The sequence below is a fragment of the Rhinolophus ferrumequinum genome, chromosome 12 (genome assembly GCF_004115265.2).
Source record: "Rhinolophus ferrumequinum isolate MPI-CBG mRhiFer1 chromosome 12, mRhiFer1_v1.p, whole genome shotgun sequence".
Taxonomy (NCBI): domain Eukaryota; kingdom Metazoa; phylum Chordata; class Mammalia; order Chiroptera; family Rhinolophidae; genus Rhinolophus; species Rhinolophus ferrumequinum.
Genome location: NC_046295.1, coordinates 52225781 through 52240212, shown reverse-complemented (window position 1 = coordinate 52240212; position 14432 = coordinate 52225781). Strand labels below are relative to the sequence as shown.

General features: G+C 42.3%; 1 protein-coding gene across 1 annotated transcript; it reads right to left on the bottom strand.

Annotated features, from left to right (window-relative positions):
• Positions 1-9538: 9538 nt before the first annotated feature.
• Positions 9539-11482, bottom strand: CCIN (calicin). The gene has a single exon (XM_033123738.1). The coding sequence runs from the start codon at positions 11371-11373 to the stop codon at positions 9595-9597; it is 1779 nt and encodes a 592-aa protein (XP_032979629.1). The 5' UTR covers positions 11374-11482; the 3' UTR covers positions 9539-9594.
• Positions 11483-14432: the final 2950 nt, after the last annotated feature.

Here is a 14432-nt window from a genome sequence, read left to right as displayed (position 1 = left end):
GCTGTGTAATAAATTATCTTAGAACTTAGCACCTTAAAATAAGAAACATTCATTATTTCACACAGTTTCTGAAGGTCAGGAATCTGGGAGGGCTTAACTGGATGGTCCTCAATGTGGTTTTGATGTGCATTTCACTGATGGCTAATGATATTGACCATCTTTTCATGTTCTTTCGGCCAGTGTGTCTCTTCTTTGAAGAAATGTCTATTCAAATCCTTTGGCTGTCTTTTAATTGGGATTTTTGCCTTTTATTGTTGAGTTGTAAGATACATTCCAATACAAGTTCTTTGTCAGATAAATACTTTTCAAATACTTTCTCAATTTGTGTCTTTTCACTTTGATGGTGTCCTTTGAGGAACAAAAGTTTTTAATTTTAATGATGGTTACTTATGTTTTGGAATAATATCTAAGAAACCATTACCTATTCAAAGCCATAAAGACTTACAGCCATGTGAGACTGATAAAAATTTTTACTAAAAGTTCAAAATCAGGAATAAAAATGGCGTCACTGAAAATCTAAAGACATTATAAAGATCATAAGAGGATATATAAACAATTGTATGTTAATGACTTTGATCATTTAAATGAAAGAGAAATTCCTTGAAAAATACAATTTAAAAATAACACAAGGAAAACAGAATTGAATATTCCTATAACTACTGTGTTTCCCCGAAAATAAGACCTAGCCGGACCATAAGCTCTAATGCGTCTTTTGGAGCAAAAATTAATATAAGAACCGGTCTTATTTTACTGTAATATAAGACCAGGTCTTACATAATATAATGCAATATAAGACGGGGTCTTATATTAATTTTTGCTCCAAAAAACGCATTAGAGCTGATGGTCCGGCTAGGTCTTATTTTCGGGGAAACACAGTAACAAAAACAATTTAATAAATTAAAAACCTTTCCACAAAGAAAACTCTATTTGGCTTCATTAGTGAAAATTCCAGTCTTTACAAATTCTTCCAGAGAATTTGAAAAAGGAGGATAAACTCCTCAACTCATTTTTTGGGAAGTATAATCTTAATACAAAATGCAACAAAGACAATTAAGAGAAAGTAAAATTACAGACAAAGTTATTCATGAATATAGTTGAAAGAAACCCTGAGTGGGAGTAAGATTGAGTAAGCACATTCCTCCTGGCCTTTCCCACTGAGTGCAGCCATAACACTTAGCCAGAATGCAGAAAGCAGAAGGTGTTTGAAGACTCTGAAAAGTAAGTAGTGGCAGGTGAATGGCGGAAGAAGACCAAAATATGAAGCACTGAACTGGCAATGAGTTCACCATTTTTTATTCTCTGGTCTTCCTGCCACTTGCCTTAGACATGAGCAAGGCTATGAAAGCACATGGCAGAGTGGGCTAAGTAAAGCTCTAGCTTTCCAGCTGGAGAACGAAAAGGGGAACCTCAAGGAACTAAGTAGCATAAGGGAGATCATAGAGAAGGAGAAGCTTGGGAAAGTGACCCCATAAAATTACTTAGAAACTCCCTTAGGAGTTTACACCTTTACAACTTTAGGTTGATCTGTTCTTCATCAGCACGTAAAACTGAAAACTGTGTTTACCATCATCCAGGTCCCAGACTAGCCACTGGGTGGCGCACACATGGGACAGATCAGCATCTCACTGCAAAGTCTTTGAAAATTGAAATGAAATTCCAACCACAGCCACAAAAGTTCATTTGGAACCTATGGCCTGAACATAATAAGTTAGTCAGTTGCATGCTAATACAAAAAATATCCACATTCTTATAGGATTTAAATAGACCCAGAGACTCATAATATTCAAAATGTTTAAGATAACAGTCTGGAATTACCTGGCATAGGAATAACCAGGAAAATCTCAACTCACAAATAAGACAATCAACTCACGTCAATACCAAAATGACTTAGACACGGATTATCTGACAAAGTCTTTAAAGCAGCTATTATAAAAATGCTCTAACAAATAATTGCAAACGCCCTTGGAACAATTGGAAAACTATCATAGAAAGTTTCAATAAAGAAATGGAAAATATAAGGAATAACAAAATAGAAATGTTAGAAACGGAAATAAAATTTAAAACTCACTGGATAGACCCCCAAGGAAAATGGATATGACAGAGGAAAGAATCAGTGAACATGAAAATTAGTAGAAATTAGTCTGAATAACAGTGAGGGGGAAAAAAAGAAAAAAGCCCCAGGGACTTATGGAACAACAATAAAAGGCCAACATTTATTCCATCAGACTTCCACAAAGAGGAGAAATGCAGAGCTGGAAAACTATTTTAAGTAATAACAACGAAAACGTCCCAAATTTGGCAAAAGACATAAATCTACAGAATAGAAAAGCTCAGTGAACCCCAAACAAAAATAAAGCCAAAGAAATCTATATCCAGACACATCATAATAAAACTGCTGAAAACTAAAGAAAATAAAAATAAATCTTCAAAGCAGCCAGATAAAAATAACATTACTAATGGGAACAATGATTTGAATGAACATTGAATTCTCATCGGAAATCATGAAGGCCAGCAGAAGGTGGCACAACATTTTTAATGTGTTGCAAAAAAGAACTCTCAGGTCAGAATTTTATATCCAATGAAAATAACCTTCAGTAATGAAGGTGAAGTAAAGGAAGGTATCTTAGAAGAAGGAAAAGTAAGAGAATTCATGGCCAGCCAACAATTTCTAAAAGAACTACTAAAAGAAAATGTTCAGAGAGAAGGGAAATGACACCAAAAGGAAACCTGAAATATCAGGAATGAAGGCAGGGTGACAGAAATGATAAATATCTAGGTAAATATAATAGACTACTCTTTTCCCCGAGTTCTTTAAAATATCCATGATGTTTGAAAGCAAAAAAATCTATAACAGTGTCTGATGGCGTTTTCAATGTATGTAGAGGTAATATATAAGACAATTATAATACAAAGGCAGGAGGGTACAGGGACCTCGATGGCAGTTAGGCTTTTATATTCCACTTAGCCTAGTAAAATATTAATTTTAAAAATACTATTAAGTTCAGTATGTATATTGTAATCCCGAAACAACCACTAAGTCTTTATACAAAGTGATACAGGGGAAACATGATATAAAATGGAATACTTTTTAAATATTCAAATACCCAAAGGAAGTCAGGAAAGATGGCACATGACTAAAAAAGAGGGGAAAAGGGGAAAACAAATAATAATATGGTAGAACTAAATCCAAACATATCAATAATTGCATTAAATGTAACTGTTTTAAACACACTAATGAAAAATAAAGCAGAGGTGGTTAGAATGAATAACAAAACCTGAACCAATTATATTCAACCCACAAGAAGCTCACTGCAAATATGATGATACAGATAGGTTAAAAGTAAAATGATGGAAAAAGATATACCGTGGAAACACTAATATCAAAGTAGATTCAAAGCAAGGAAAATTGCAAGGGGTAAAGACATAACAATAGTAAAAGGATCAATTCACCAAGAAAACATTATAATCCTAAATATATATGTAATAACAATGACCTCAAAATACACGAAACAAAAACTGACAGAACTGAAAAAAGATTGTAGTTGGGAACTTTAACACTCCTATCACAAAAATCTGTAGAACTTAAGTAAAAAATCAACAATGATATAGACAGACTGAACAACACCATCAAACGACTGTATCTAACTGACATTTATAGGACACTCTAACCAACTACAGCCAAATATACATTCTTTCCAAGTGCACATGGGACATTCACCAAGATAGACCATATCCTGAGTCATACAACAAATATTAACAAATTAAAAAGATTGGAAAAATGTACTATGTATGTTCTCTAACCATAATGGAATTAAAGTAGATATCACGAACAGAAAGATGTTAGGAAAATTCCAAACCTTTGGAAATTAAACAACACATTTCTAAATGTAATCCATGAGTCAGAAACGAAATCATAAGGGAGATTAGAAAATATTTTGAACTGAATGAATGAAAATATAACATATAAAATATGTGGGATGTAAGGTCGTTCTTAGAATGAAATTTATAGTATTAAATGCTTATAGTAGAAAAGACAGATCTCAAGTAAATAAGCTTCCACCTTAAGAAACTACAAAAAGAAGAGCAAAATAAACTTAGTAAGCAGAAGGAAAGAAATAATAAAGAGCATAAATCAATGAAATTGAAAAGAATAGAGAAAATTAATGAAATCAAAAGCTGGCTCTTCAAAAAAATCAATAAAATAAATCTCTAGCAAGACTGACAAGAGAGGAGACACCAGTTACCAGTATCATGGAATGAAAGACCTTGCAAATATTAAAAGGATAATAGAATACTATGCACAACTCTACACACATGAATTTGACAAGTGAAGTGGACAAATTCCTGAAAGCCACAAACTATCCAAACTCACCAAAGATGAAATAGATAATCTGAATAGTCCTATGACTATTTAAGAAATTGAATTTGTAGCTTAAAACTTTCCACAAAAATAAATCTCCAGGACCAGACAGTATTGCTGGCCAGTTCTACCAAATATTTAAAGAAGGAACACCAATTCTACACAATGTCTCCAGAAAGGGAGGGGGGAGAGAGAGAGAGAGAGAGCATCTGAACTCATTTTATGAAGCAAGCATTACTCTGATACCAAAATTAGACAAAGGGAGTACAAAAAATGATAACTATAGATCAATATCCCCTAAGAACATAGATGCAAAACCCCCCCAAAGGAATATTACCAAACTGAATCCAGCAACATATAAAAAGAACAGCATATATGACAAAATGGAGTTTACCCCAGGATGTGAGACTAGTTCAATATTGGAAAAATAAGTCACTATAATCTACCACATTCACGGTCTACCAAAGAAAAACCACATAATTAATTCACACAGAAAAAAAAGATTTGACAACATTCAACAGCCACTTACACAATCTTAGCAAGCTAGGAATGAAATAGAACTTCCTCAGCTGATAAAGGACACCTATGGGAAACCTATCATAGCTGATGGTGAAAGACTGAATGCTCTCCCCCTAAAAATTAGGGACAAACCAAGGATGTTTCCTCTCATGATTCCTATTCAACACTGTACTGGAAGTCCTAGCCAGTACAGCAAGAAAAAGAAATAGAAGGCATGCAGACTGGAGAGGAAGAAATAAAATTGTCCCTATTTACAGATAACATAATTGTCTACATAGAAAGTTTCATTGTCTACATAGAAAGTTTTTTGGGTAGTTTCATCTACCCAAAAAACTCCTAAAATTAATAAGTGAGTTTAGCAAAGTTGCAAGGTATGTGACCAACACACAAAAATCAATCATATTTCTATACACTAGCAATGTACAATTAGAAACTGAAATTTAAAAAATACTATTTACAATAGCGCCGTATGATAATTTTACAAATAAAAATCTGAATGAATATATAGCAAATGGAATCCGGTAATATTTTTGAAAAAATATGCAATTACTGACTCTAATAATTATATAAAAAGATATACGATTTTATATAAAAATATATAATATGTGATTTAGGTTTATCCCAGGAATGGACAGATGGTTTTTATGTTGACAAATTAATAAAAGTAACTTTTTCTCTTACTAGGCAAAAACATGCTCATTTCAATAGATGCAGAAACAGTATCTGATACTATTCAGTATCTATCATGATAAAGGAAAAAAACCTCTTTGCAAACTTGAAATAGAGGAAACCTCTGTAAAGAAAAAACAAATCATTATTTATACAAGATATAATTGTTTATATGAAAAGTATGAAAATATCTACAAATAAATTATTACAAAATTCTTTATATATTCTGGATACATAAATAGGTGATTTATGTAAATAGGTGATTTGCAAATATGTTCTTCAATATGTGGCTCGTCTTTTCATTCTCTTAACAGTGTCTGTCACAAAGCAAAATTTTTCATTTTGATGAAGTCCAATTTATCGAATTTTTAAGGATCATGTTTTTGGTGTCATATCTAAGAAAACTGCTTAACCCCAGGTTACAAAGATTTTTCTCCCGCAAGTTTTGTAGTTTTACATTTAGAGCTATGATTCATATTGCATAGAGAGAAGATATTTACCACATGTACAACTGATATTATATGATTCCACTTACATGAAATGTCTAGAATAGGCTAACCCATGGAGACAGAAAGATTAGTGGTTGCCTAGGGTGGGAAAGATGAGGGGGTTAGAAGGTGACAGCTAAGAGGTGCACAGTTTCTTTTTGGTATAATGAAAATGTTCTAAAATTGATTGTGGTAATGATTACAAAACTCTGTGGATATACTAAAATCCATTGAATTGTACACTTTGAGTGAATTGTATAGTATGTGAATTATATCTCAGTAAAGCTTTACAAATATTTTAAAAGTCATCATTCCATCATGCTTTGTAACATTCTAAACAAACCAACTTGGACCAAAGTACCCCAGTTTTTAACACCAAATTTTACACCTTAACAGAAACACTGTATAGATAAGACAGAAAAATACAACAAGAGGATGACCAGTTAGCTCAGTTGGTTAGAGCATGGTGCTGGTAGCACCAAGGTTACCAGTTTGATCCCGGGCCAATGTGAGCTGCGCCCTCCTTAAAAAAAAAAAAATACAACGAACTCTCCTTTGGATATTGGTATCTCGATGAAAGGAGGCTTCACTGATGTGTCACTAACACCATTTTATATCCTTTTGTGGCATCTTGGGCAGTGCGTGCTGGGAAGACTTGCGATGGGTAAAGGTTGGTGTGTGTGTGTGTGTTAAGTGTTTCAAAGTTAATTTTGAAAGGAAAGGTGGGAAAAGGGAACTAGAATGAAATTTCTACCATAGGTGAATTCTCAGGTTGATCAATTTTAGGAAAAATGTTGAGGATCTAGAAAATGATTCCCGTAAAACTATGCATGTCTGAATTTCCATTGGAAAGACTTCATGTACCCCATTGTAAGACCTGGGTTGTAGTTCAAAAGCTTTGTCTTTCAAGACCATAATCTCTAGTATGAATTGCTAAAGCTTCCCTAGCAGCAAAAGCCAAGAATTTGAGTTTGATTCCTACATTGAGCTGAGCCCGCTCCTTAAAGGGATAAGCCCTGGATGCTTCAGTCTCATGGTCTAAATTTTAATGTGGGAAAGGAGGAAGGAAAGGCCACATTGGTTAATATATCAAATTATAACCCCACTATGCTAAAGATCTCCTTTTCGGGATGAAGAGAAGAGATCAGGAAGGGAATGTTGAGAGAGGGAATTGAGGAGCCTGAGAAGTCGTGAGGGGACAGAATGAAGAGACAGGAGAGGGATCCGCTTTGAATCGTGGAAGGGCACCTCTTCCTCTAAGGTGCAGAAAAGAATTGGCAGCTCTGCAGAGGGATTTGGTGGACATGGGTTGTTTATGGAGCTCAGGTCATGTGACCTCTTTCTCTGGAGTTCTAGTGGCAGAATGAGAGGCAAGTGGCTGAGAAAGAAGAGAGGAGAAGAGTGGGGCCCCAGAACACCAGCAAGGTTGGGAATCAGCTGTAGAGAACGGAAGCTGGAATCAGTAAGAAGTGACTCAGTGGTCAGCGAACCTTGGTGGGGTGGAGGTGGCGCAGCTGGGCTTAGTTGCATGGATCTGTAAGACCCCATCCTGCTAGCCAGGGGATGCAGTGAGGTGAGCAGAGGTGGGAGCTTCCCAGGGTTGGAAAAGTGAGAAATGTGGGAGAAGCTGCAGGGGAGAGATGGATAGCCATGAAGCCCAAGGTCCTGCCCTAGAAGGAGAAAGTAAGACCTGGGCAGCGGGGTGAGCTTTGCAGAAAAAGGCCACCAAAACAGGGAGGTCAGGAAGTTGGTGCTGAGCACGTTGAGCAGCACTGAGGGGGAAAAGGAAGGGAAGGGAGCAGATTTGAACCCCGAGGGTCTCTAACGTATCCTGCATTGTATAACACAGGAGCAACTAGCCTCACAGGCTTCATGTACGTGCTTCGTCCAAACTGAGCCGTGCTGTGGGTATAAAATACACACTGGACTGCGCAGACAGTATGAAAAAAAGTTAAACACCTCATTAAAAAACGTTTACATTGATTACTTCTTTAAATAATATTTTGGGTATATTGGGTTAAATAAAATATATTATTAATTTCACCTGTTTCCTTTTACCTTTTTAACATGGCTACTAGAAAAGTTTAAATTACATACGTGGCGTGGCATTGGTGTAGATACTCCCTCCCAGGGACATGGATTGTCTGTGTCATGCCTGTGGCCCCAGCGCCTAGAACAGGGACCTGCACGGAGAGGCCTCGCTGAGTGGTGTGTGTGAATTGATGAATGAAGGAGTAGGTAAAGTCATGGATGAACGAGTGAATGGATGAATGAGGATTATATATGGTGTTCAAGGACTTGGTCAGTTTTTTCTAAGTTGTTGAGGATTATATGTGAGTACATAGGTGAATGAAAGGGAATCAGAGGTAGTTAGAATTGAGAAAAGCTCATCAAGGCTTTGAGGTAGGGAGTCTCAATGAGAATTTTAGGGGACCTAACTTAATGTAAGGGCCCAAGAACCTGGACCCTTGCCTCACCCTTTTATTTTCCTTTTCAAAAAAGTCCTCCTGTAGCACTTCTTAATATAAGCCAGGGACTGTGCTAGGCATTGTCCGTGTAGTAACTCATTTAAACTTCATATCACCCTAGGAGGCGTGACTCTCCCTTTTACAGGTAAGGGAACTACGGCCTAGAGATGTTACTTAACTTGCCCAGGATTACCCAGTAAGTGAAGGGACTGGTTTCGAACCAGGCCTTCTGTCCCCAGCATCCATATCCCTAACTACTATACCATCCTGTCTCTCTTATCATCTTGCCTCATCCCCAAGCTTCTATCCAATAGATACAGGTTTCTTTCTTCTCCCTTTACTGATCTCTTCCACCCGAGTCCCTCAGACCTTGTATTCCTGGAGAAAGTTATCAATGAAAATTGCTTGCCAGAAACAATCGTAAGTAAATCCCCAACGTCCACACAAATGAGATACAGACACACCATAACTGCATGGTCAAATGCAACGGCCAGGTAACGCTGCTCCCCCCACCCCATTCCCTGTGCACAATCCTTGAGCCGGGCCCACGCCACCTTCTGTTTCCCCAGCCCAGGAGGCTCTTCTCCCAGACCTGCGATTGGCCCTTCCCTGCCTTTCTGGGCCGACTTGAGGGAAGTGAGTGTTGGAGGAGCCTGAGACTTCACAACTCAACAAATGCTTTACCTGTCAGTCTAGCAGATATCTGCAAGGTGACTCCAGGGATATAGAATAGGGGACTTTCCAGATATCACCTTGGCTAGTGCCCAGGGAATCACTCAATCTCATCCACCAGCGACTTCTTTCCACCCTCATGTTGGATCCCTCCAGTGACAGAGGGGCTGTGAATTTCCACCCACTGGGAGCAATGCCTCAATCCACCCCGGCAGGAATTCTTTCCCAGACTCAGCTTAAATCCCACCAGTGACAGAGTGGCCCTGAATTTCCACCTATTGGGAGCAGCCCTAGCCCAGGATCTCCACCTTCAGGGCCAAACACAGACTGGAACATAAGAAGGAAGCAACAAGCCATCTTCCTTCCTTTCTCTCTCTCTTTAAATTGTGAATAATAATGCATTTACGTATTCTCCCACTTAAAAAGTTGTTTCAGTCCTTTGAAGAATCTTGCAAGGAAGCTTGGCTAGACAGCAGGCAGGGCAGTCCAGTGCCTCTGGGGGAGGAGCCAGGGTCTTCCATTCGCCTGTCTTTTGGTCCAGCAAGTAGGCATTTGGATTGATGGTATAGTCCTTTGTCTGGACATCACTGGCTGTTGTGACACCCCCACATACGAACACTCTGCTGTCTCCAATGGAGCATATAGCATGGGACACATCCAAGGGGCAGTTGTTGGGCAACAGGGGCACTGAGGCAGTCGTCTTGCTGGCTTTGATCTTCTGCAGGTTGATTTCCACGCTTTGCCGGTGGCTGTGCACGCAGAGAATGTTGTCCTGATGGAAAGAGAGCAGGGGCCGGTGGTTGAACTCAATGGGGAAAGTGATACACTGGACCACGTCCCCAGTGTTGGTGTCAAAGCAGTCCACCACCCCGACCCGGGAAATGTAGCCTTTCACCAAGCACCGGCCAGTGACAATGTACAGGTTCCGGTCCCCCTTTGTGATCACGGCTGTGCCATCCATAGGGATACTCATCTTCCCTGCCAGGCACCAGGCCTCCTTGCGCTCATCGTAGCGATAGATGTTAGAGACATACCGCCTTGGGGCAATGCTCCCACCCACTGAGTACACGGTCCCCCCACAGGTCACCATGGTATGGAAGACAAGCCCAATTGGCAGGTCGGGCAACTTGGTCCAGGAGTTCTCATCCATGTCGTACCGCCAAGCCGTCTTCAGCCCTGAAATCTGCTCAGTGGTGCCACCAGAGATGTAGATGTAACGACCAGCAGAGGTGGCACTAAGTGCTGCTGCCCGATAGGGCATCTCTGAGAGCTTCAGCCACAGGTTCTCCTGTACGATATAGGCAAACACTCCATCGTTGAACTTGCCATGGGCCTTCTGGCCACCGAGGATGACCACTGAATCAAGCAGGGCTCCTTTCCGCTGGTAGCTCAGCAGGCTGGATGGCTTCTCCTGCTTGCGGTCCACAAGGACACTCTCAATCAGGGCTGTGTGGACCGAGCTGTTATCGATGCCCATCAACTTGTTGCTGGCAAACATCAGGGTCTTGTTAGAGACGGCATTAAGATTGATGTAACTGAAAAACTTCTTGATATATTTTTCCCGCTCTTCCTTCCGGAAGTACACCCAATTGATGAGTGCACTGAGAGCCTGATCTTCGTTGAGCACATGCAAGTTTTCATCTCGGAGCAGGCGGCCAAAAATGACAGGTGGACAGCGCATGAAGTGCACGCAGCCCTCAGGACTGGCCCAGTAGTGGAAGTTGTCGCGAATGCCGGAGTAGGCCAAGTCTGATACCTCTTTGAGCTCAAACAACTCTGCCAAGAAGAGGTAGCGCAAGCAGTTGGCACGGCGGATGGACTTAATCAGGAAGTCACTGCAGTGGATTCTAAGGCGTGGTGTGCTGAAATACTGGGCCCCACGCAGGAGTTCCTCCACGTTCTGCTCCGAGATTACCACCTTGCCGCTGTAGAAGTAGTCCAGGAGCTGGTCCACCGTGGCTGGACTCAGGTAGTTGGGGTCAATGGTGATAAAGAGCTCATCGGTGGTCTTCATGTCGTTGCTGGAGATGAGGTTTTTCACCAATGGAGAGACAGCAGCCAGCACGTTGCGATGTGCAAAGAAGACATGGTGGTCCACAGTCAGAGCCATGTCCCAGTACTCTTTGCGTTTCCTCTGTTTGTTCAGGTTCTGTAGCACAAAGGTGTTGTAGTTTTTCTCGGTGAATTCCAGTTTCATGGTGCTTCTTGCTGGCTGAGGCAGAATAGCAGCAGCAGGTATTGGAGAACAGACTTTCTCAGGCCTTTGGGATTCAGACTGATGGTTGTTTGCAGAGCAGCTGATCAGGGAGGAGTGGGGGTGGGAGAGAGGATGATGTCATAGAGTGGGTGAGGTCATCACAATGCAGCCCCCCACCCCAGGCCTGTCTCAGAAGCACAGGACCTTTTTCCTCTCTGATGGCTCCAATCTGCCAAGGCCAGATACCCTACCAGGACCTAATGCACAGGGTCCAGAGCTTAGGAAGAAACAGAGAGATGGGTTGCGATTCCTACCTGAGACCTTTAAACCTCAGTTCAAGGCTGCTTCTGGAATGTCAGAGCCAGTTTGGGTGCGGGTAGCATAGAGAGGGATAAAGGGAGGCCGGGGCGGGGGGTTGGGGGGGTGGGGGGGGGGGGGGAAGGAAAGGGACTATTACATCATCTAGAAGAATTCTTCCATCGTTCAGGAAGGAAACTGAAGCCCAGAGAAGAGACAGGACTTGCCCAAGGTCACATAGCCAGTTAGAAGTAGAGCAAGGCCTGGAACCCAAGCCTTCTGTAACTCAGGATTGTTTCTACCCTTCCAGGAAGCTCCTAACTACTCAGCTTTCCCCAGTCTCTGACTCTTAGAGCCTTTTCTGCCAAGGCTTCTGGGCATCAGAGAAGGATAGCTCTGTCCTTTGGCTTCTGACCTTTGTGGCCACAGATACTATTCTTTAAAATAGAGGGAGAGATGGAAGCCACTCATTGGAGCAGGAATGCAGCAGTTAGCCACACACCAGGTGGGAATGCCTCTGAAGCCCTGATTGCTTCAGTTTCACAGCATACTGGGACTTTCCCTCCATATTCTCAAGTCTCTAGTTGTAAAATGTTGGGGGCTGTGGTGGTTCAGCTCTCTCCATTAAGTGTGGATGTGGACCAGTTGCTCATTCTCTCTAAAACTCAGTTTTCTTAGTGAGATGGGAATAATAGTACCTGCTTCAAAGATTATTAAGACTTTATAGAAGAAAATGACTAGAGAATGTTAAGTACCGTGTTTGGCTGGTAGCAAACGTTCAGTAAATGCTAGCCGCCGTTACTTTATTAATATTACATTAGTTCACCAAGAGCTGGTGTTCCTGGCTGCTCCCTTCATAAATATTTGCCAGCGTGGTTCTCCATTTGTGGTCGTTGGTGTTAAGCATGGCCGGAGGAATGAGTCGCAGGAAACCAAAATTGGTCTATTAGAATTTATTTGATGTGTTTGAGCTGTGGGAGATCAGGCTAGAAAAGACCATAACCTCCCCAAGTATAAAGGGGCATGGATGGGGTAAGTAAGAGGGGGTAAATGAGGCTGTTTCCCCTTCAATGCTTCAGGGGGTTTTTGTTGCATTGTCTCTGGCAACAAAGGGTTTTGGGGCATGACCAAGCTCTGGGTTCCACTTTCTAGCCCTCAGGCGGCCATCTGGACCACCCAGGCCGGCTGAGCATAAGCTCCTAGGAGACAAACACAAGCCAGCAGGTACCAGGTCCAAAGCAAGACAAGATGGCTTTTAAGATAAGAAGGTTTCTGCTCCTGGTCTAAATATGGCCTAACAATTGGGAAGTCTGGAACCCCAGGTCCCCTCTGGTCAGGCTCCCTATATTTCTTCCCACCACGCGATGGGGCTGGAGAGTTATCTCCCGCGGGGTAGCCAGCCGGTGGACCCCAGCGCGCCGCCTCCGCCCTCGCCGGGCTGCACCCCTTTCCCGGATGCGGAGAGCCGCGGGGTTTCCCTTTTTCTGATAGCCTGCCACATGCCTGCGTCCCCTGGAGCAAAGGAGACAGCACAGGTCTAGCTGCTATGACCCTGGAATCCAAATGGCAGGGCCTCCCAAGACCGCCACAAACACACCTGTGTCTACTTTACAGATGGGGCAATAAGCCCCAGACGGGGTGTGCAGGACCCGGGGGCCAGAAAGAAACCATCTCCGATCAGGGCTCCCCTCACCCTCGGTCCCCCGCCCTGCGGGATGCTTGCGGTCTCGGACAGCTCAGCAACCCCGCCTCCGCGGGGTGTGAGGCTGCCGGTATCCCGTAGCGTCTGTGCCAAGGAAGACTAACGGCCAGGCAGAGCCCCACCACGGAGGGGGGCTGCCTCCTGTGGGCCCCACCCAGACCAGGCTTTGGGGCTCCCAGGAAGGGGCTCAACATGCAGGCCCCTGCGGCATTGGGAGATGGTGCAGAGGTACCCCCACCCCATTTCCTCTAACCTGGGCTCAAAGCCCCACTCCTGACCCTCAGTACGTCCTTCGTGACCCTACTAGGAAAACTCAGTGTCACCAGGAGCCGTGGAATGTGAGCAACCACCTCGTTCCCTCTCATTATTATTCACTGTCTCTCACTCATCCTTTCATTCCAGAACTGGATTTTTCTTTACTTGACATTTGATAATTTGAAAATTATTTAAAAGTAACTACGTCAGGCCGGCCGGTGGCTCAGGCGGTTGGAGCTCCCTGCTCCTAACTCTGAAGGCTGCTGGTTCAATTCCCACATGGGCCAGTGGGCTCTCCACCACAAGGTTGCCGGTTCGACTCCCACAAGGGATGGTGGGCTGTGCCCCCTGCGACTAGAAAACGGCAACTGGACCTGGAGCTGAGCTGCACCCTCCACAACTAAGATTGAAAGGACAACAACTTGACTTGGAAAAAAGTCCTGGAAGTACACACTGTTCCCCAATAAAGTCCTGTTCCCTTTCCCCAATAAAAAAAAAAAAAAGTACCTACCTTTGAATGCTGAATCCTTTCACCTTGATGCCTGAATGGGATTGAGGCATTCAGTCTCGAGATACCTGTCTGCACAAGGCTAAGAACTTCTGTTTTCCTCGTGGGAAAAAGGCTTAGATTTCAGCCGCTCTGCCACAGACTAGCCGTGGCCTTAGGTGAGTTCTTCCTGGCTCCTTTCTTTCCCTATGAGAACAATTGAGCTCTAACTACTTCTCTAGCCCTGCTCTTGAGAAGCGGCAGCGAATTGGGCAGAGGATGAGGCTTGTTGGTGTTGATGCCAAACACCTTCTCCCT